The sequence below is a fragment of the Solanum dulcamara genome, chromosome 5 (genome assembly GCF_947179165.1).
Source record: "Solanum dulcamara chromosome 5, daSolDulc1.2, whole genome shotgun sequence".
Lineage (NCBI taxonomy): Eukaryota > Viridiplantae > Streptophyta > Magnoliopsida > Solanales > Solanaceae > Solanum > Solanum dulcamara.
This window is the reverse complement of record NC_077241.1, coordinates 5,835,935-5,857,873: the sequence shown is the minus strand read 5'-3', so window position 1 is coordinate 5,857,873 and position 21,939 is coordinate 5,835,935. Positions and strand designations below refer to the sequence as shown.

Sequence of the window (21,939 nt, the reverse complement as noted above, 5' to 3'; positions counted from 1 at the left end):
AGAAACAGTTCAAGTCATGTATCCTTTTGCCTTTTTTGTGTGTTTTATGTTAAATAAAAGTGACTTTTTTTTATAGTTTTGTTTGGATCAAAATAGTATATTTATAAAAGTATTTAACTTTTTAATGGGGTAATAGAACTTCCGGATAGGTAAGATATTTTTTTTAAAAAAATTTGGGGACAACTCCAGGTGTCACTTTATGTCTTTTCTCTTATTAAAAATATCATAAGTTTGTATTATTATTTTATAATGAACATGCTCCGTTAAAAAAAAATCTTATAACACAATTGATAACAATCAACAATAACAAAATAACAATATGTGGAATATTATTATGGCCCACCACCAATACTATATAATAGCTAGTATGTGAAATTTAATCTATAATATTACGTAACTCTCTATTTTCAAATATTATTCTTTTAAAGTAAAATTAATTATAATTTTACTAAGCTTTAAAAATTCAAATATAAACACAAATTTTAAATATTTTTTATAAAAATACAACTAAACACAATCTCAACTTATAAAAATTTCCAATAAAATAATTAATATTTGTATCCAAGAATGTGATCTAGTGGGTCAACGAATTGATTAAGAAACTTGAGATTTCATGTTCAAAACACATGTATTTCAGCCTTGATAAACAAAAAACGCCACTATAAAAATAAATAAATAATAATTAATATTTAATTTTCACAATCAAACTCCTACTTAATATTTTGAACAGTGAAAAAAAAAACTGCAAACAGATAACATGAAACAAAAATAACCTGAAAAATGCAACTTCTTTTTGAAAATCCCCTTAACCTCTCTTTTTCTATAACAAAAAAAAAAAGAAAAAAAATGCAGAAAACCGACAAAAAATAAGAGACCTCTTTTCTTCTTCGAGTTTTCAGCGACACTCTGTGAAAAAATATTGCCATGGATTCTCGTTCTGGAGGAAAAATTGTAACAAATAGGCGAAAGAGATACGCCGCTGGACCTTATGACCGTCCACAACAACAACCATCACCGGCGGCGGCGGAAGAACCGTTTCCAAAAAGCCCTAATTGGCTTACCGGACATGTTTTTCCGGCGACACGTACGATTATTTCCGGTGCTGCTAAGATTCTGACTTCTGTTTTCAATTCCGACTCTTCTTCTTCGTCTTCGTCCGACAGCGGTTCCATGTTTGGTACTCTTCTTCAAATCTCCTTTTTTTTTGTGTGTGTGAGATCTTGAAAGTGATAAATTACGAAATTGCCACTTATTGTTCATCTTAAAGTAGTTTTTTTTTCAAATTTTTAAAATTTATTTTTTGGTGACTTTGATTGATGTTTGTTTGAGTATTAAGTAAAAATTTCTCTTCTTTTTTTTTATTTATAAATTACTGTTTGTGTGTCGGGTTGGCTTTAGTTTCTGTTTAAAAATACTAACTTTATTGGAAATGTTATAGTACACGCTGGGTGATTTCAGTTTTTTTTTTTTTTTTTTTTTTTTTGTGTGTGTGTCCGTGGGCGTGCGCGCGCCCGTGGATTTTAGGATATTTTAGTTTAGTAAGAATGTAAGACATCTTTTTTTGAAATTTCAGAGGGGGGGAGAGCTTGAGATCATTAAAGTTGGTTTTATGGATGTAATCTCTGGGAGATATTAATTAGTTGATAGTTATTTTTGGTAAGTACTGTTGAATTGATAATTAATGTTTTGGACTATAAATGGTTTAATGCAAGTAAAGTACTTATTAAGTACCGTACTCTTCGTGTACAATTAGGAGTCAGACTAGTTATGGTGAAGATTTGTTGAGCCTGTTATTGTGTATTTGGTTCTGATATGAATTTGAATCTAACATGACGTGCTTAGCGTTGTTTATGAGATCCTGTTACCTAGAGGCAAATGCATGATAATTGAAGCGAGGAAGCCAACTGAACCAGCTTTTTCGGGAGGTGGGGGAAGTAGTATCTACATATGTAATTTGTTTTTGAATAATATAAATATAGTATGTGTAGTAAAGGTTATACCGAACATTAGTGCCAATGAAATCATCAATCATCAGTCCTACTTAACAAGGAGGAGGTGCGAGAGGCTGGATATAGTGGGTGCGAGGAGAGACAGAGGTAGGCCGAAGAAGTATTAGGGAAAGGTGATTAGGTAGTATATGATGCATCGGCAGCTCGATCGATATGACTTTAGATAGGAAAATTTGGAGGTTTCGGATAAGGATAGGAGGTTAATAGATAATTGAGATGTGTTCTTATTACTAGCATATTCCAGTCTTGGTCTGGGTGGCGCTTCTTGTTGGTCATTGTATTAGCATATTCTTGTAGTCATTGGTTTTGTTTTTGTCTTGCATATGTGGTTATTGTGTTTAAGTGACTGCATTTTGTTGTTGATGTTACGGTTCCTTGCATATATGCTCTGCACTACTTTGCAATTAGTTGTCACATTTTTCTTTTAATTATTGCTTTGTTTTGCTTGAGTTGAGGGTCTTCCAGAAACAATTTTTCTACCTTGGAGATCCAGGGTAGTGGTAAGATCTGTGTACACTTTACCCTCCCCAGACCCCACTTTGTGGGATTTCACTGTATTTGTTGTTGTTGTTGTTGTCAATCTCCCAGTTATTTAGCATTCTACCAAAGGAAAAGTTCCAGCCCTGTAGCAAAGAACATAGAATGGGAACTCCCTTGGATTCATTATGAAGTCTTGACACGTGTAGGAAAGAATACCTTATTCAAGCTTTAAATAAATAAAGCTCTCTTGTACCTATACTATTAGCTCTCTCTTTGACATTTTAATATAAATTGCATCTAGGTATGAGCTCAAATATTATGGTGGCCAATGAAACTATCTTGTCATAGTGTGCTCTCATTTTTACTTTGATTTTCTAATAGCTTACATTTGTCTTTTATTGTAGAGGATGATGATAGAGAGGAGAACGATATATGCTCGGAAGTGGATGAGTTAAACAAGGTAATTTACCTCATCTGATTATGTTATTAATTTTTAAGCATTAGGAATCAAGTGATTTTGTGATTTATTACCATGATTCTCCCAGTGATACCAATTTGTTCAGAATATGGAAGTTATCAGTATCATATCAGATCGGGCTTTCCTTCTATGGGATATAGATGGTCTGTGTTGAAGATATAATTAAGTAAATAAAAGCCTTTCCTTCGATGGGATATAGTTGGTCCCTGTTAAAGATATAATTAAGAAATAAAAGCTATGTTGTATGAACTCTTCAAAATCTTTGCTGCACCCATGTCAACAGGACATGGGTGTGGGTCTGGGATTCACATTGGATTTGGTCAACTCATCGTGGGTGCTTTGACTACATCTATGACCGAGAAGTATACATTGATTGGGTAATTGGTTGGATTTTGTAGGTTTATGTTATAGATATATCTAGTTATATAATATGAGAATGTTATGCTATTACGCGAGATGTCTTTAGGAATAAAATTTTGAGAAGAAGTCTTTAGGAATAAAATATTAGGTGTTTATAAAGAATTAAATTTATTAGCTTTAATTTCAATAGGTTAAATCAATCAAAATATATACTTTATATATCACAACTCACAATATACATTTATTTCCTGTATGCTAACACTCGTATCCGTACTGAGATCCATAATCCCAAATCCTAAAAGTTATGTTATGAAGAGTTTGACCTCTCGATCTGTACCCGTATTGGGTAACCATGTCCGAGTCCAAGCAACATAGAATAAAAGTGTGATCTCTCTAGCAACCTAAGCTTTTAGATGAGATGGTCACACACTTCAACATGTTATCAAAGTAGAGAGAGGTCCCGGATTTGAGTCTCACTGCCACCCATTATAAACTTTTTTTTACGGATTTGGCCCATTAAAACATTCAAGCTTGTACGAGCTTGTACGTCAGGGGGCGTGTTGAAGATATAATTAAGTAAATAAAAGTGTGTTATTTCTAACAACTTAAGTTTTTAGAGAAGGCAGAAAAGAGATGAAGAGGTGGAAGACTCAATACTTATCCTTAGAAGGAAGATTGAGCCTCATACAATCCATCTTGGACTCTTTTCCTACCTATATTATGTCCCTGTTTCCTTTATCTTCTAAGGTTCTGAAGAGGTTGGACTAACTTAGAAGGGTTTTTTTGTAGCATGGCTGCAAAGACAATAAGGGATATAATCTGGTGAAACGGAATATAACTTTGAACAGTAGACATTTGGGAGGAATGGGCATCAAAAACTTAGGAGACAGAACAATAGACTCTTGATGAAATGGCTATGGAGGTATAATGAAGGAGGCCAAGCTTTATGGAAGGAGGTTATCAAATGCAAATATGGTGAACTTAACCCTTGGATGAGTAATGCCAATAATAACCCGGTAACCCCTATGGTGTTGGGATGTGGAGAACAATCAGAGATCTTTGGCGTACACTAACATGAAACATTGTTATAAAAGTGAGGCATCGTAGAAAAGCAAAGTTTTGGAAAGATGCATGGAACAACCAGACCCATTTTAGGAGGAATATCATGATTTATGCAACATTTGCAACAATCCTGAGTCAACTGTTTATGAGTGTTGGACTGCTCAGGGGTTGGATTTATCTTTTAGGAGGCATTTGAATTTGAATGATTGGGAAATAGACAGGGTGGCCAACACGCTACATGAACTAGAGGGATTCACAGGCACCCTCAGCTGCAGACTCCTAAGGTGGAAACATAGCAAGGAAGGGAGTTTTTTTTGTTAAAAGGGCTTATTAAATATGCAATGCACAACAAAACAGAAACCAACAATTGTTGTGGACCAATGTTTGGAAGAACATAGCACCAACTAAAGTAAAGTGCTTTACATGTTTGGTAGTCAGAAGGGCTTGCTTGACACATGTAGTTCTGAAGAAAAAGGGGAAGATTATTGTTTCCAGATGTCAACTATATGGGGAAACAAAGGAGACCAATAACCATTTTTTTGTGTTATGAATTCGCAACACAGTTATGGGCTTTATTTTTTACACTCACAAACACAAATTGGACCATGCCTAGGCACACTGCACATTATTGAGTTGCTGGATTAGAAGAGGAGGAAGCAAGAGCCAGAAGAGATGTGAAGAATCATCCCACAGTGCATCTGGTGTACTCTATGGAGGGAGACAAGTAGTGGAAGCTATGAAGATATCTCTGATTCCATTCACAAAGTTAAATGTAATTGTATCGTATCTTCTTATTTTTGGGGTAAAGGAAAAGAAATAGAGGATTCAGAACTCAGAACTTGTAGATTTGTTAGGATCTTTGTAGGTAATCTCTTTTTTTTATTTTTCTTCCTTGCTCCCTTTTTGAAGGTTGCCAACATAACCTTAATGTTGAGGAATACAATCTTTACCGGTATTTTTTAAAAGAAAACGAGACGGTCACACAATTCAACAATTTGGATGCAACCAGAGGTAGTGCTAAGATATCTGCAAGGGGAATGTAAAAACAACAATAGTTCCACATGAAGGTCCTTATATGGAATGTCAAAAAGATCGGTAAAGTCGTTAATGGTCGACACTGTCATCTGCCCTATGTCCAAATGTGGGGGGGGGGGGGGGAGAGAGAGAGAGAACACTTCTCTCGTCATTGACTTATCCTTACATGGGCTTAAAAGTCTTTAACTAGAACAAAAATGGATTCTCAGTAAATACTAAACCTTTTGTAAGTGTAACCAGAACAAGTTAACCTTAATTGCAACTAATTTGTATTGTCTAAATGAATCCTTTCCCCCCAATCGCCATTATGTTCTGTTCTTAGCCGATTTCATAGTGATTCCAAGAGATCATATGTCTTTTCAGATAATTTCCTTCTTTGTGATTTTAGGTCTACCTTGTGCCAACACCTTCCATTATCATATTGTCGTGCCTATGAATGCTAACATTGTGATGAGAAAACTCTTATTGTATAGCTCTTCTTATGCAAAAAAATAAATAAAAATAAGGAGATAGTTCCCCCCCTTCCACCCAAATTGAAGAGGATGAACTAGGCAAGGAAGGAAGTGTGGATCTAGTTGCAACATGTCCTTTTTGGTGAATTTGGAAAGCAGGAAATAGATGGGGTTTTGAAGGAGTCTAGAACACATCATGGACACCTGAAAGGTCCCTTTGTCATCGGGGTATTGTTGTGGAAAAGGAATATACCACTTCGTGAAGTTGGGAAAGATACTTTGGAGCTCAAACTGAGAAGATTTAAATGTTTCAGCTCCAACTTGGTGTAATATGAATAAATTACTCTTGAAGTATCAAAAAAGAAATTTATTTACTCTTTTGAACTTTTTTTTTGTGTGTAGCATCCTCAACTACGTGGAGAGAGGAGTCAAACCAAGCACCTAATTGAGCAGCTACTTATGCAGGAGACATTTTCAAGGTTAGTTTCAAAACTTTCATTTAATATGCTGAAAATTTTGTTTTCATAGTGTTAAAGTGATATTTCTTGTATGTGAGAGGAGATTTGTGTCTTATCTATTCTGTAATTTTTTATTTCTTTTCCACGCCTCCTTTCTTTGTGGATATTCAACTAGATTATTCTTAAATCTTAACTTTATATTTTAACATTTGCATGTAGTGTGATATCTGTCTTGATTTGTTTGCATTTTATCAATTCATTGCACTTGTCTGCTCCCTTTTTTGCGTCTTTAGTCCTTTCTAAGTTCTACTAAATTTTGAAACTTTTCACCTTGATGTAGTTTATATAATTCTCCAGGAAAAGGACAATATGAAGTTCAGATTTGGACTCTTTCGTGATTTAAAATTTATCCTCATGAATTGAATTTTCTTCTTAATGTCTTTAAGAGTCTTCTTTAGTGTTTTTAGCAGAGGGAGGGAAATTTTTTCTGAGATTTATCCTTAGGCTTATTTTTTAGTTTTAAAATTCATGCAATTTGATGGAAATGCAGGGTGTCGTTGGTCTGCTTTTTGGGTTGAGTTGGTTGAGGAACAACATAATATGTTTATTGATTAGCCATTTTTAATATTCTTTTTGTAATAGGTATATGTTTCGATTTATAAATGGTCTGCAATGCCTTAAATTCATAGGAATAAGTCAATTCAGAATGTTTAAAGCTGATTATATGTTGTTTAAATTGTCTGAAGCATTACTCTTGCACTTGACACTCAAGGGATCCACCAGTGATTGAAAAATACACATGCATGCATACGTTCAATTACAACCTACCATCTAAAAAATAAGAGGAAGAGTCTTTCAAATTATATGGATGTTGAATGTTGACATTATCATGCACTGTTAAATCTCGAAATGAAGAAACATTTATGATAACTTAATGAAGTCTCTACTAAAGACTGATTTATGATCAGTTAATGAAGAATCCGGGACCTTTACCTGCTCCTGAATTAGAGTCTTATCGCCAACCGTTATCAAAAATAATATTCACGTGTTTGCTCCATGAAAACTGAATCAGGACTGCACGTTAGGGGGCGTGTTGAAGGGATAATTAAATAGATAATGTTCTCTCTCTAACAACTGAAGCTTTTAGATGAGATAGCACTTCAATACGAGAATAAATTGGCATTGGGCCTTACTCAACCCTAAAAGCTGGCTCATGAGGTGAGGATTGTCCAACACACATATAAAGAGATCAATTTCCCTGTCACAACTGACGTGAGACTTCAATACCCCTTCGCACTCTCAAGACTTGACATTTGGAGCATAGACTATTCTATGGGGGGCCCATCATCGAGTAAGCTAAGAATTGGGATGAATTTGACACTGATACCATGAGAAGAAATGGAAACTGGACCTAATTCAACCTGCTCATGAGTGAGGATTGCCCAAGACCAAAGAAAGAGACCAATATTTCCCTACCACAACTGATGTGGAGCTTCAACAAAGAGGTTAAAGTCGTCTATGATATTACTAATTGTAGAAGGGTGTCGAGCATTTTGGGGTTGAGTGAACAGTAATTCTTTTTTTTTGGTCAAGAACAGTATACTACTACCTCAGGAAATTAATTCTGCCTGCTTTTGTCTTTGTCCAAATTCTAAAGTTATCTTCACACAGAGAGAGAGAGACAGAGATGTCTTTGCTGCTAGCAATTTGGAAGAAAAGGTCGACACTTAATACTAGTAGGTGAGAGAAAAATGGAATTCATATTTAGTACATATGACAAGCGATCCAACCAGATCAGGCAGGTAAGGCTTACTCAATAGCTAACTGTGTCCATCATAACAGATACCTAGCGGAGATCATGTAATACTGGTGATTACCGTCTTTACTTTGGATATGGTTATAGTCGATGCTATTTCCTTGTACTTCCCCTGGAATCCTGGGTGTCAGTGTATTTCAAGTTGAGGAACACTCCCACTGGAAAATTCAGTTATCCCTTTGCATTTACAATTGTGAAATGGTGTAGTTAGCTTATTTTGCTTCTTTTTATGTATGCATGCATATCTTTTGCTTGTCTTTTATGTATGCATGCTTATCTTTTTCATATAAACAGACTGTCAATTTTCCTCTTTTATGTTTGTCTTCAATATTGTAGTTTTCTTTAAGTTGTCCTTGGATACTTCTGTTACTTGATGAATCTTGAATAAAAATTAAGTAGGCCTTTGACTCGTTGACAGCCAGATGACATGCATGTTTATGGAAAGAGCAAAATATGATTTTGTCTGTAAATACAATAAAAGAGGACAAAAGAAATATGATATTGCTTTCTGAACCTAGTTATACTATTAACTTTGCAGTAAGGAGCGTGATCAGTTAGTAGCGATCATCAACTCAAGGGTTGTGGATTCTTCACCACTTGAGACACTACCTGATCAAACAATTGCAGATGGTAATAATTTAATGAATCTATCACATGGTTATAGCTTGTGTTCTTCCTGCAAAATGTTTGCATAAAGCTGAATAGTCTTCTATGTCTCATTCAGATACGTTGGACCACAGCAGTCAAGCAATTATAGAAGCGAGGAAATGGTTAATGGAAAAGAGAGATGGACTGCGTTCAGATAATACTCTTGGAGGTTTAAGCTCTGTAGTTAATGTAAGTAACTCGTTTTATCTGTCTCTGGAGATCTCTAAAAGACGTTTTCATTAGATATCTTACAACTAGTCTACTAGAATCCCTCTATCCACATGGTTTATGTTAATTTACAACATTAAGATCTCCCCAGCTTTATCAATTTGAAGTTGTTTGCATGGTACTTTTGATTTTTTTCCCTTCATTGATATGGATGTCTTCTTTTAGTTTCTTGACCAGATCTGTCTCCTCTCTTTCACATACATAAGTTTATTTTTCCTCGAGTTTCCATGTGCTTTAAAGATAGGATTTCATTGTTAATCGAACCTTCATTAGAGACCATGCCATCATTAATAACCAGGCTGTTTATGTGATTATATTTTCGTGTGCATCTTCCATTTTCTGGTAAAACTTTGTATTATTGTCACCCTGCTTAAGCCAATTGCTTCTTGATTTTGGCCTCCAAAATATTTCCTCGAGTTGAGAAGATCCCCCTTTCTATTTAAATATATCTAATTTATGGGCCAATTTCAGGCCTGCTATCCTTATTATACGGGATAAACTTGTTGAGTACTTTTTGTCTGTATTGCATAAATGTCTGCTAGGTCCTTCATTTATGATGTGCCGTTTCTTAAAAAAGTCACTTTAATGTTGTCGAATTTGATTTTGGAAACTTGAACCATGAGAGTGTTTTTCCTACTTAATCTGAATTAGCTGCCTAGTTTATATGATTTTATCTATAATATTAATATTAATTCTACCTCGAATTTTCGATCTTTCTTTTTCTTAAGGAGCTTAATGGTTTTACTAGTGTTTCTCATGTAATATTTTGCCAGCACAAAGACACATATTTTACTGCTTTTAGCTATGTGATACCAAAATTAGCTATATAAAAATGTTTATTGATGCTGTTTCCGATATCTTTTTTGTGAAAATATAGGCGGATGATACTTTCGGCTCACCTGTAGAAATGGCCAAGTCATATATGAAAGTTCGTCCACCATGGGCGTCTCCTGCAGTTGATAATAGTGGACTTAGAACCCCCACACAAATGAAGGCAAAGCTCTTTGACGAAGAAGCACCATATTCTGTCAGTGGTGATTCTCTGTCTTCCTTGAAGGTATTGAAAATTTCAATGTTACTTTTATTACTGCCTTTTCACTTTCATTTCAAGCCTTTGAGGATGTACACTCCTATTTTGTCGAACGGTGGTTGAACCTTAGTTTACTAAGATTATACAACAATGTCCTGCAATTAGCACTAGAAGCTTTGATGATTCAGAGTGCCAAAAGTTGGTAGTTTTCAGAGAGAAAGAACTTATTTAGTAAAGTAATAAATTGGAGACCGGGCTACTTTCTTGGTAAAAAAAAGGCCAAAAAGGGAAGATGGAGAAGAAAGGTTGCCTAGATGCATATCAGCTTGTCGTTCTTGCTATTCTCAAACTTAATCTTGATTGTGCCCACACTGTGTTTCAATCAAACGATGTGGTTCTTGACTCCACTTATCAGGTGTGCTTAAACTGCATACATACTTGCCAAACAATGTTGCTGTGAGAAATAAAGGCACGAGAAAAATATTATTGAGAATGTGTTTACTTCTATTTGTTTTTACAACCCTATTTATACCTATATTTACAGAATATATTATAAACGTTTTCCAATGTGGTGCACTTAGTACTATATGCATGAACTATCTAACATTGCAAAGTTTCAAACTAATGTGATGATAAAATTATAAAGCAGCTATGCACATGTTGATCTTTGGGATTTGATATGTACAATTGGGTTGGTGGATATTTATGAAGGGATCTCATTGCCTTGCAATGGTTTTATAAATTTAGAACTTTCGAAAGAATTAAGCTCTTGGACTTGGGATCTACTTAGAAGAAGTCGTTTACATTAGATCAAATTGATATCAATCAAATATTAAAGAGAGTTGCCAAGGTTACAAACTAAAGGTTGTACACTAAAGAAATGAAAATTTTTCTAAAGCAGCCATGCATGAGTTCATCCATGTAGTTTGATATGTGCACGTGGTTTAGAGGACATTGATATAGGATCTATTGACTTCCTTCTGTTTGATAAACTTAAAACTGTACAAGAAACAAGCTGGTTGAGGCGTTGACTTAAGATCTTATCTTATATCAACTAATTAACTTGAAAGGCTATCATTCTAATAATAAAAAGGGAAAATAACACTTGTACGCCAAAAAAGAAAACTATTTATAAGCAGCTACCCCCTGTTTTTAACTACTAATTCGTGTTTACCGCCTGATACCATCGGAGTATATATATATACTCTAATGGTATCAAAATAACAGACATTGTTTCAGTGAAAAGACTATTCAATTACTATTTGATAACATCAGAGTATATATATAGATACCATCAGAGTATATATATTGATACCATCATAATATATATATATATATATATATATATATATATATACACACACTTCAATGGTATCAAGGATGAAGAAGCAGTGGTTCAGTGAATAGAACAAGGAGGCAGGCATAGTTTGGCCTGTGGGTCCAACTCGGGTAAATAGTTTGGGTTGGGTCCACTTTGGGTAAATACTTTACCTTATGGTTCCAATTTGTGTCGTTTTCCCTGATAAAAAGGGTTAGTTTTGGTGAAATTTATTAGTCTCAACTTGATTAGTGCTACTTCATAACAGAGACTTGATAGATCGAACAGTTTCCCAAGTGACCAGTCCTTATCTTTGCATGTTTAGTTGCGTCAATAGTCTCATTTTTGGTGCATGTGTTATTTTAATTTTTTATATAGGTAGAACACTTTTGCTTACTCCTCTTGGCAATTCCTCAGAATACTGAATTAAATTTTATGCCATCTTTCATTTATTAAATTTGAGTCGAGGGTCTTCCGGAAACAACCTCTCTACCTCCCGAGGTAGTGACAAGGTCTGCGTACATTTTACCTTCCCAAACTTTACTTGTGGATTTCCCTGGGTATGTTGTTGTTGTTTCATTTATCAAAAATAAAATATTATATATATATATATATATATATATATATATATTATGTCATATTTCAAGCTGTAACTTTGATCACACTTCATCATTTTAGTGATTTGAAGGAGCTTTGTATTATTAAACATAGTTAGGCATATCATGTCAAAGATGGTGAACAGCTACTAAGTAGTCCCAATTCCATTTACTTTATCAATTTTCTGTTATTTGCTGTCTTCTGATATATGCTTTTTACTGGATCACAGAAAAAAAGTTCTTATGCGTCTGGGTCATGGAATATTCATGAGGAAATACGAAAAGTTCGGTCAAAAGCAACTGAAGATCTGTTGCGTGCCCACCCTTCCAAGGAAACTGACTACCAATTACGTTTGGTAGAACGCAAGGCAGAAACAAAATCTGCAGTTGGTGATTTAACGGGAACCAGTACTGCAGAGAAGATAAATGACTCAAGTTCTTTGAGACTTGCTAAACTGTCAGATGTACCCATTAAGTGGTCAGGTGTGTTGTGCTCTAATTTGGCCTCTTAGACTGGTCTTCTGGTCTTGTCCTGGTTTTTATTTTGTCTTCTGCTGCAAATTGCTAGCTTTCTGTAGAAACCTCATTTTTTTCTCTTTCAGACGTGGAAATAACACAAGATGGTGGAGAAAGTGAGAAAGGTTTAAATGCTGCCTCTTCTATTCAGCTGCAAGATCAGGTAGCCATTTATTTAGGGATTTCAGTACTTTATTCATCATTTGGCACATTTGGACTTAAAAAGATAGCATTTCATATGGACAATAAGATGTGTGTTCAGTTATGTACTTCTGTCCTCATACTGTTCAAACTTACAGGCAATTCGGGTTGGTGAGCAAGCTACTCGCGAATCTTACATGCCTAGTGGTCCAGTTTTCCCCTCTGAGCACAATGATGGTACTTGACGTCATTCTTTAAGATTTTTTCTGTTGGCTTTATGTTATTAAGCTAATTGGCAGTAATGGGTTCAAAAGTCAACTTATTACTCCTTACCAATACACAAATATATGAAGTTGGCCGAGTGACATCTAATTCATATTTGATCATCTGGACAAGTCAAAATTGTTGCCTACTTTTACCTGGTCAGATAGGAGTTGAAAGTTGGCTTACTAGGTATGTGGGTTTATTTTAGTAAATGGTCTGTTAGAGATGTAAACAAAGATGGAGACATTTGATGCTTCCCTAGTGTCTTCGGAGATGGAAGTTGGTTTCTTGGCTACTTATCTTCTAAGCAGATTTCATGTCAGGCCAATGGTGGATTTTATCAGGGACCACAAATCACAGCCATGATAGTGACAATATTAGTATGTTGATTGCGGAAGTAAGGAGGATATGTGAGAGAACCATGGTGACTGCAATGGTGTAACCAATGGTAGGGCCTAGCATGGTCAGGATGGCATGTGGAGGAATACAAATTTGAATTCAACCTATATCTTATGTAGTTATGGGTGTAAAGGAGCTAGATGCAAACCAGGAAAGCTTGGACTTGTGACCAATGTGTTGTAATGGATTCTGATATCTGGTTGAACAAGTTTTGAACCCTAGGGCCTGACAAGTAATAACCAAAAGAGGATGGGACCTGCGAAGACTTTTAACTTGGTAATTTTGCGATGCTGTACTGAGTGTAAAGGCTGTAGAAAAATTACCTTATTAAAGAAAATGCTCAGCTCTTAGTTGTTCACTTCCAAACATCTAGACTAAATTAAATTTACATCAACATATTGCATCCCAACATCACATTTGAGCCAAACCAGCTTGACCTGCATTGGCGTCAAGTTCAAAAAGCTGCTTGATTGACAGGATCCACTAGCATTTGGCTGCCACCACTGGTGGATGATCTAGGCTGAGACTACAGAAGTTTAGCTCGCCAAGTTCAGACACGTGCATCCAATATTAAAATAGCTTGTGTATCATGTGCAAGAGTAGTAATTAGTCTCATTCACATTTGTTCCTCCATTGCTTTTTCTTTTGATTATGGCAGCGTTTGTAGTTGGTTAATTATATGTCCTAAAATATGCAAGTGGGTTTTGTTATATGCGATTTTGTCTCTTTTTTTTTCTTTATGTTCTTCAGGGTTGGGTTTACTGCTTGATCTTGTTTTCTCCATTATGGTCAATTTGATTTCTCTGATATTTTACCCGTTTTTACAAGTTCAGGTCTTCATATAACTGCCTCTGACTCACATGAAGTGACTCAACCAAATTTAGCCCCAAGTTCTAATGGCTATACATCATTAGAAGCTAGGTAAAAGAATGAATGATATAGCTCTTCAATTTTTCTGGAGCTCGAATCCCAATAATACTGGTTCTCCCCTTGATAGTTTGTCTGCAGGTCAAAGTAGAGGACAAAACGACACACACATTGGTGGTGAGAAGCCGAAACCAGGAACATCAAGTCAGAACAAGTCGACTGAACCTCACCAAGTGGAGGATAAGTGTGAGCTTCTTAGTGAATCTGCTGTGGATGTTCCAGACATGAATGAAACAACAGACAGTCCCGCTGTTTCCATGCCTAGTGAAGAATTATCGCAGGAGGAACCGGTTTTGGCACGTGACTTGGCAAAGAACGGGAAAGTTGTGAAGCAACAAGGAAAGAGACCTCTGAGAAATGTTCGCAAGACCAGAGCGAAGAGGTAAGTGATGAGACATGTAGACCAGGCAGTCTTTAGACCTGAAGCTGTTGTATATTAGCTTAACTTTAAGAAGAAATCTAAGCTATTGTAGGAGGATCCTTGATTCATCTTTCCCTTCTTTCTTTTTTTGAAAGACCACGTTGTGTAGTATTTATTCGTAAGTTCGTGTAGGAGACACACCATTCTCATTATAAATTTGAGGTTTTTTAAACCTTACAGCCTTTCTATTTTTTACCTTTTTGGGGTTGGGGTGAGGGGTGGGGTTACCAAACATTCCTACATAGTTTATGTCGATTAAGCATAAACTATGATGATCTTGAGGTTCTCTTGTAACAAAATCATTGTCTGCTCAAATGCTTGAACACATGCATAATTCTGAAACTTTGAGAATATTTATTCATTTCCCACCAAAATAATCCCAGTTCCAACTCTTTCATCAACTTCACATCTATTCATGGCCTTCAACTCCTTCATTTTAACTTGACTGCACGGTTGCTAGACCCATGCTAAGGCTGCATCCTTAATGCGCGTAGGCCTTGGTTTCTGGCGGTAATATCTCAAAAACTCTCTTGATCCAATTGCTTTAACAGACAATCCATCATCAGTTCTTGTTGTAATTATGAGTTCAGATCCACCACTTCCAAGTTGTACATTGTTGTTAAAATCTTCAGACGAAATAAGCTGCTTTCCTGTTGCATCCACATAGCTAGAACATGGGAAATAGAAGTCTTAGTGAAGATTATAACAATCTGAGAGTGAAAATTATATGCAACTAATGAAGAGACGGATTCAGGAGTCAAATCTATTCAGTTCAAATATCTATTTCCCGCGTATACCTGCTGCTATAGTCGTAAAACTCTTCTAATTCTGCTTCTTCATCATCACCACCATCACCATAATGCACTTTGCAATGACTTTTAGCTTCCATATGTTTTCGAACTGCTTCCAAACTACTAAAAGGACGACATCTATCGTTGCAATACAGACACACATAGTCCCTTTTAACCTGATCGATGACATAAACAATTAGTAATTTGAAAAAGAATTTCATTATTATCATCAACAAAAGGTAAGGTAATGAAATACTACTTACCTTGAGACCAAGGTAAGTGAGGAAACCTTTAGCATCCTTCAAATACTCCACATCAGGTAGGAAGAACCCGTGCTGCTTGTGCATGTGAACCGTGCAGTTTTCTATTGTATCGTGTTTCAAATCACACATGAAACAATAGCACGGATCAATGCATTCATCAACATCACTATCTTCATCATTGAGTTCATCAACCATCTCTTCCTCTTTATCAACTTCTTCCCACTCGGAAGGTTGATGTGGAAGAGGCTTGATGATCATAACGCTATTCTCATCGTGATGAACTGGCTCTTGCAAAGCCTGTGATAAATGAGTTTTTGATTTTAGATGTTGAGCATGAGCTTTAGAACTTGTGTATTCTTTGCCACAATGAACACAGCTATATAGCAAGGAAGTTTCTTCTGCAAGTGCAGACTGTCTGGCTACAAAAAGTGCCTCTGTCAATCCAGGAACTCCAGCAACCTGAAATAAATACCAAAGAAACAAAACAATCACTGGATACACGACTTTAAAAATTGTCACCGATCTTACTTTTCTTTTTAATATGTTTAAAAAATAATGACCTTTCACTATCTTAGAAAGATTTTAATTTCAGTTTTCCACGTAGCATGTTAAGACCACAAAATTAAAGAGCATTTTGATATATTTAACCTAACTTTAGTTTAGAATCACAAGATTGAAAAATCTTGTTAATTTTTTGTCAAGTCAAATTAGACTATTTTTTTTACCAAAAAGAAAAATAAGACAAATAAATTAAAATGGAGTGGATACTAACTAGGTAAAATATGATCTGTTTATGCATTAAAATTCATTTTACTTTCGAAAAAACGCAAAAAAGGGTAATTAGCAGTTTACCTTACGCTTAAGATTGTAACGATGCCATTCTGATTTGTAATGAATTTTTTGCTCATTTTGGTCAAAAAATTCCTTGTTACAAGAGTTACAAATTAAACTCCTCATTTGAAAATTTTCTTCTTTCTTCTTCTTTGTTTGATTAAAAATGCGTTTGTAGGCTTCTCTATATGTAGAGGGAGCAGATTAAGGGCTTGTTTGGCGGTAGTCGTAAGCACAGACGTAAGCAAATTTGAAAGATACTTGGGGCTCAAGGGATGACTAATTTCGTACTCCCTTCGTCATCTAAAAAAATAATTCATTTTAAAATGAGTTTATTTTATGTTTGGTTGAAATAAAAATTACGAGATAAAAAAAAAATTAAACTATCTCCAAATAAAAAGGTACTGATTATTCATTTTTAAATGGACTAACTAAAAAGGAAAACTTACATAAATATACAATATTAAGAAAATATTTATCATCTATAGCAATAAAAAAAAAATCACTGAATATTTATAATACATTTATAATACAGTTTTAATACATATTGTAGAGAACTATTTATAAAACATATATAATACAAGTTTTATAGATGGATAATACATTTATCACATATTTTAATAGACTTATAATACATTATGTTAGTTTCTTACTACACAAACATAATATATATTTTAAAACACTTACAATACATTTATATTGTATGCATAATTTACTTTTAATACAAGTGTAGATTTATCATAGTATTGCTATAAATGGTAATAAATAAAAAAATATCGCTAAAATCAGTAATTATTTTTTAAAAAGTACTCAATCAAGTAAATTTTCCAACTAAAAACCTCTTATTTTAACCTTAATAGGCCTTTCTGCAGTCAAATTACTCCATCCATTTCATTTTGGAAAAATTACCCTTTTACACATATTCTAATACCATATTTACTTGTATTTCCTATTATACCAAAAAATATCCAAAATCCCTCTTTTTCCTTTAACTCTCTCTCCCTCACTGATACATCACTCTTCCTCCCTAAATCCTCACCTAAATTCGCTTCTTTTCATCAATTTTTGAGATTTTGAATTTCTGAGTACATCTGTTACTCAATTTCAAGGTTCTAACTAAGGTATATTTAAGTTTTTCCTTATCTGAAATCTCACTTCATCCTCATTCAATCTGATTTCTCCTAAAATTTATATCGTTTGATTTCTTCTGTAAATCTTTGAAAAATCTTCTAAAATTGATATCCTTTACTTTCTTCTGTAAATCTTTCTATTTTTTTAACTCATATCTTCAATGATACATATGGAATCCGTTCATGGTCTCACACAGTTGAATAAAAATCAAGAAATTCTTGTTTCACCTGGTTCTGATTCATCTTGGGAAGGTTACGACGAGGTTACATCCAAACATCGTAATGATCCAGCAGTGATGGATAAGCTACGTGAGAAATTGAAGTCGAAAGCTCCACTTAAACATGCACCCAAAGAACTAGACAACAAGATTGAAGGGGTTACAACACGCCCTAATCTCTCAAAGATATGGGCTCAATTAAGTTTTTTTTTAATGTCGTTTTTATGAACGTTTTTTTATTCTGATACATATTATTTATGTATCAAATTCTCATGTATCAAGCGTTAACGCTTCTGATACATAGTGTTTTTTTAAATGTCATTTTTTTGGAGATTTACTACTTCTGATACATCGTGTTTAAGTGTCAGTTTCTATTGTATCAAGTTTTAATGATTCTGATACATCTACATTTATGTATCAGATTATAATTTATGAAGCTTTACTGCTTCTGATATATCTTCTGTATGTATCAGATTCCCATGTATCAAATATTTTAATGTGTCTGATACATCGTATTTATGTATAAAGTTCAAGTTGTATTTAACCATTTTTCATGTCAATGCAGGGAATGAAGTACGGCATCAAGAAGATTATAACCATTTTTTTTGTAATAGTAAACATTTTAGATGTATCTACTGTTTTAATGTATCTGATACATTAACTGTAATGTATCAGAATCAGTAAGCAACTGAAATGTAATAATCTTTTCATATATCAATTGAAAAGATTTGTATGTTTTTCTCATCTATCAAACTCGAATATAAAATCAAAGTTTATGTATCATATTCTAATGTATTAAACTTGATTGCTCGGGGCATCTTGCTTATGTATCACAATAACATTTACCATTTTTTTAATGAATCTGATTCATATACTTTTGTATCACATATATGTATCAGTACTTATGTATCAACTACACAACTAATATATCTATACTGATGTATCAGTATATAATTAGAACATGTTATACCTAACTGATTAATCAACAACCTGCAGAAAATAAACTTCACATATATGTATCAGAACTTATGTATCAACTGTAGAACTGATGTATCATAACTGATGTATCAATATTTAATTAGCACATGTTATACCTAACTGATGAATCAACAACCCGCAGGAAATAAATTTCACATATATGTATCAGAACGTATGTATCAACTACAGAACTGATGTATATGTATCACAACTTATGTATCAACTACAAATCTGATGTATCAGAATTGATGTATCAGTATTTAATTAGCACAATTTATACATAACTGATGTATCAAAAACCCGCAGAAAATAAAATTCACATATATATATCAGAACTTATGTATCAACTACAAAACTGATGTATCAGAACTGATGTATCACTATTTAATTAGCACAGGTTATACCTAACTGATGTATTAAAAAATTGCAGGAAATAAACTTCACACATATGTATCACAACTGATGTATCAACTACATATCTAATGTATCAGAATTGATGTATCAGTCTCTAATTAGCACAGTTTATACATAACTGATGTATCAAAAACCTGTAGTACATAATTGATGCTCTGTTTTTTTGCTTGAAACTTCATGTACATAACTGTTGCCTTTTTTAACCAATTAATCCCACTAATTAGATCAGTAATTGTTTTAAAGAGCCAATCATACCTTATCTCAATCTACTATCCATAAATAGTTGATGTGCATTAACTATTCTACAGCTAAAGTTGATGTATCAGATACATAACTTATGTAACAGCAAAACTGGAAAAAAAAGTTAAAATCGACTTTTGTTTGAATTGATGCTCTGTTTTTTCCATTGGAGACGATGCTCTGTTTTTTTGGCTTGAATCTTCATGTTCATAACTTTTGCTTTTTTTAACCAATTAATCCCATTAATTAGATCAGTAATTCATTTAAAGAACCAATCATACCTTATATTAAGATACTATCCATAAATAACTGATATACATTAACTATTCTACAGCTAAAGATGATATATCAGATACATAACTAATGTATCAGCAAAACTGGAAAAAAAATTAAATCGACTTTGGTTTGAATTGATGCTCTATTTTTTCCATTCGAGACGATGCTCTGTTTTTTGGCTTGAATCTTCATGAACATAACCATTGCTTTTTTTAACAAATTAATTCCATTAATTAGATCAGTAATTCATTTAAAGAATCAATCATACCTTATATTAAGATACTATCCATAAATAGCTGATATGCATTAACTATTCTACAGGTAAAGATGATGTATCAGATACATAACTAATGTATCAGCAAAACTGAATTTTTTTTTGAAATCGACTTTGGTTTGAATTGATGCTCTGTTTTTTGGCTTGAATCTTCATGTACAGAACCGTTGCTTTTTTTTAACCAATTAATCTCATTAATTAGATCAGTAATTGATTTAAACAACCAATTAGGGGTGTACATGGACCGGGTTGGTTCGGATTTTTTACAAACCAAACCAAACCATTTGTGTTGGATTATTAAATCTATAAACCAAACCAAACCAATAAAAGTCGGGGTTTTCGATATCAATTTTTCTCGAATTTTTCGGATTTTTTCGGGTTTTTCGGTTTTTTCGGGTTTTTTTGGGTTTCTCGGGTTTTTCATAGTATCTAATAAAAAGCACAGAGCAGTACTTCTTAAAAAGAGTTCTAGTACAAAATATCAACATATAAAATAGAGGCAGAACACTGTTTGAAGTTTTAACTTTATAATATAACTTTATAAGATGAGCTTTTTTTGTATATTATTTAGATGAGTTTCTCAAATCCAAATCTAAATGTAAGAAAGAAAACAAAAATTATGAAAAAATTTTAAAAAATATTTATAAATTACATTTTAATAAATATTTTTATGTATAACATAATTTAAAAGTAGTATATCTATAATCGGGTTGGTTTGGGTTTGGTTTGACTTTTTTTAGTTAAAACCAAACCAACCCTATAATGGTCGGGTTTTTTTTCAAACACCAAACCAAGTCAAACCAAACCACTAGTCGGGGGTTTTTTCCGGTTTGGTTTGGTTTGTCGGTTTGGTGCGTTTTATCGATTTGCCCTGTACAGCCCTACAACCAATCATACCTTATATTAAGATACTATCCATAAATAGATGATCTACATTAACTATTCTACAGCTAAAGTTGATGTATCAGTTACATAACTAATGTATCAGCAAAACTGAAGAAAAAAAAGGGAAATCAGGTAATTTTGGTACGATGAGAGATGTATAGTAATTAGACTTTTCCATTATGGGATTTAGGTAAAGTTTAATTTCATTTTTATCTAACACTTTTTATTTTTTGGTTTGCTTCAAAAACAATGTTATCTTAGGGCATCTCCAACTCAAACACCAAATTTGGTGTCGTACCAAATTTTACACCAAAAAAAATCTTTTTCTCTCTCTTCATTATTATATTATTATTTTTTATTTCATTTATATGTTCTTATTTCATAAAATAATTTTTTTTCTAAAACATTCACTATATATAATTTTCATATTGTTTCAAATTATAGTTATTTAATATAAAATTATTTTATATCATAATTTTTTAAATAATATAAATTGCCAGCAAATATTATATATTATACATAATAATGGATAACACAAATAAAAGTGAAATCATTAATGAAATATAATTTAATAAATATTACACAGTTGAAAATTTTATTTTAATTTCGAGAAAATAGTCAAATGCCCCCCTCCCCTCCCAACCTATTCGTTAATTCTCAACTACACACTTATACTTTACGGAGGTCCTATTACCCCCCTGAACTACTTAAAAGTGGAATTAATTTCACCCTAAAAAGTCATAACCAGATATGTGTTTGATGGTGATATACACGCGCCCAACATGTATATTTACCGATTAATTTAATTTTTAATTAATTTTTTTCTCCTTATTCAGTTGTCTTTTCTTCCCCAACCATGACAACACTCCCTCTCAAAGCAAAACCTCTCACAACAACGGCAGTACTCACTTTTTCTTTTCAAAATCTCCAAATCTATTATTTCCCTCAAAATCACTACATTAACTCTTTTCGTTGGCTCCCTAAACACTCTGTACCATCAC

At 33.7% G+C, this 21,939-nt stretch overlaps 2 protein-coding genes across 2 annotated transcripts; one reads left to right on the top strand and one right to left on the bottom strand.

The window, feature by feature from the left end:
• The first annotated feature begins 822 nt into the window (after positions 1 to 822).
• On the top strand, positions 823 to 14,824 carry LOC129888900 (protein KAKU4). Its single transcript, XM_055963962.1, has 11 exons — positions 823 to 1,177; positions 2,894 to 2,949; positions 6,279 to 6,355; positions 8,689 to 8,780; positions 8,875 to 8,987; positions 9,904 to 10,083; positions 12,201 to 12,453; positions 12,573 to 12,649; positions 12,786 to 12,864; positions 14,124 to 14,211; positions 14,288 to 14,824. The coding sequence occupies exons 1-11, from the start codon at positions 925 to 927 to the stop codon at positions 14,601 to 14,603; spliced, it is 1,584 nt and encodes a 527-aa protein (XP_055819937.1). The 5' UTR covers positions 823 to 924; the 3' UTR covers positions 14,604 to 14,824.
• Positions 14,750 to 16,667, bottom strand: LOC129888901 (cytoplasmic 60S subunit biogenesis factor REI1 homolog 1-like). The gene is made up of 4 exons (XM_055963963.1): positions 16,545 to 16,667; positions 15,693 to 16,151; positions 15,436 to 15,605; positions 14,750 to 15,305 (listed from the first exon to the last, which is right to left on the bottom strand). The coding sequence occupies exons 1-4, from the start codon at positions 16,647 to 16,649 to the stop codon at positions 15,095 to 15,097; spliced, it is 945 nt and encodes a 314-aa protein (XP_055819938.1). The 5' UTR covers positions 16,650 to 16,667; the 3' UTR covers positions 14,750 to 15,094.
• Positions 16,668 to 21,939: the final 5,272 nt, after the last annotated feature.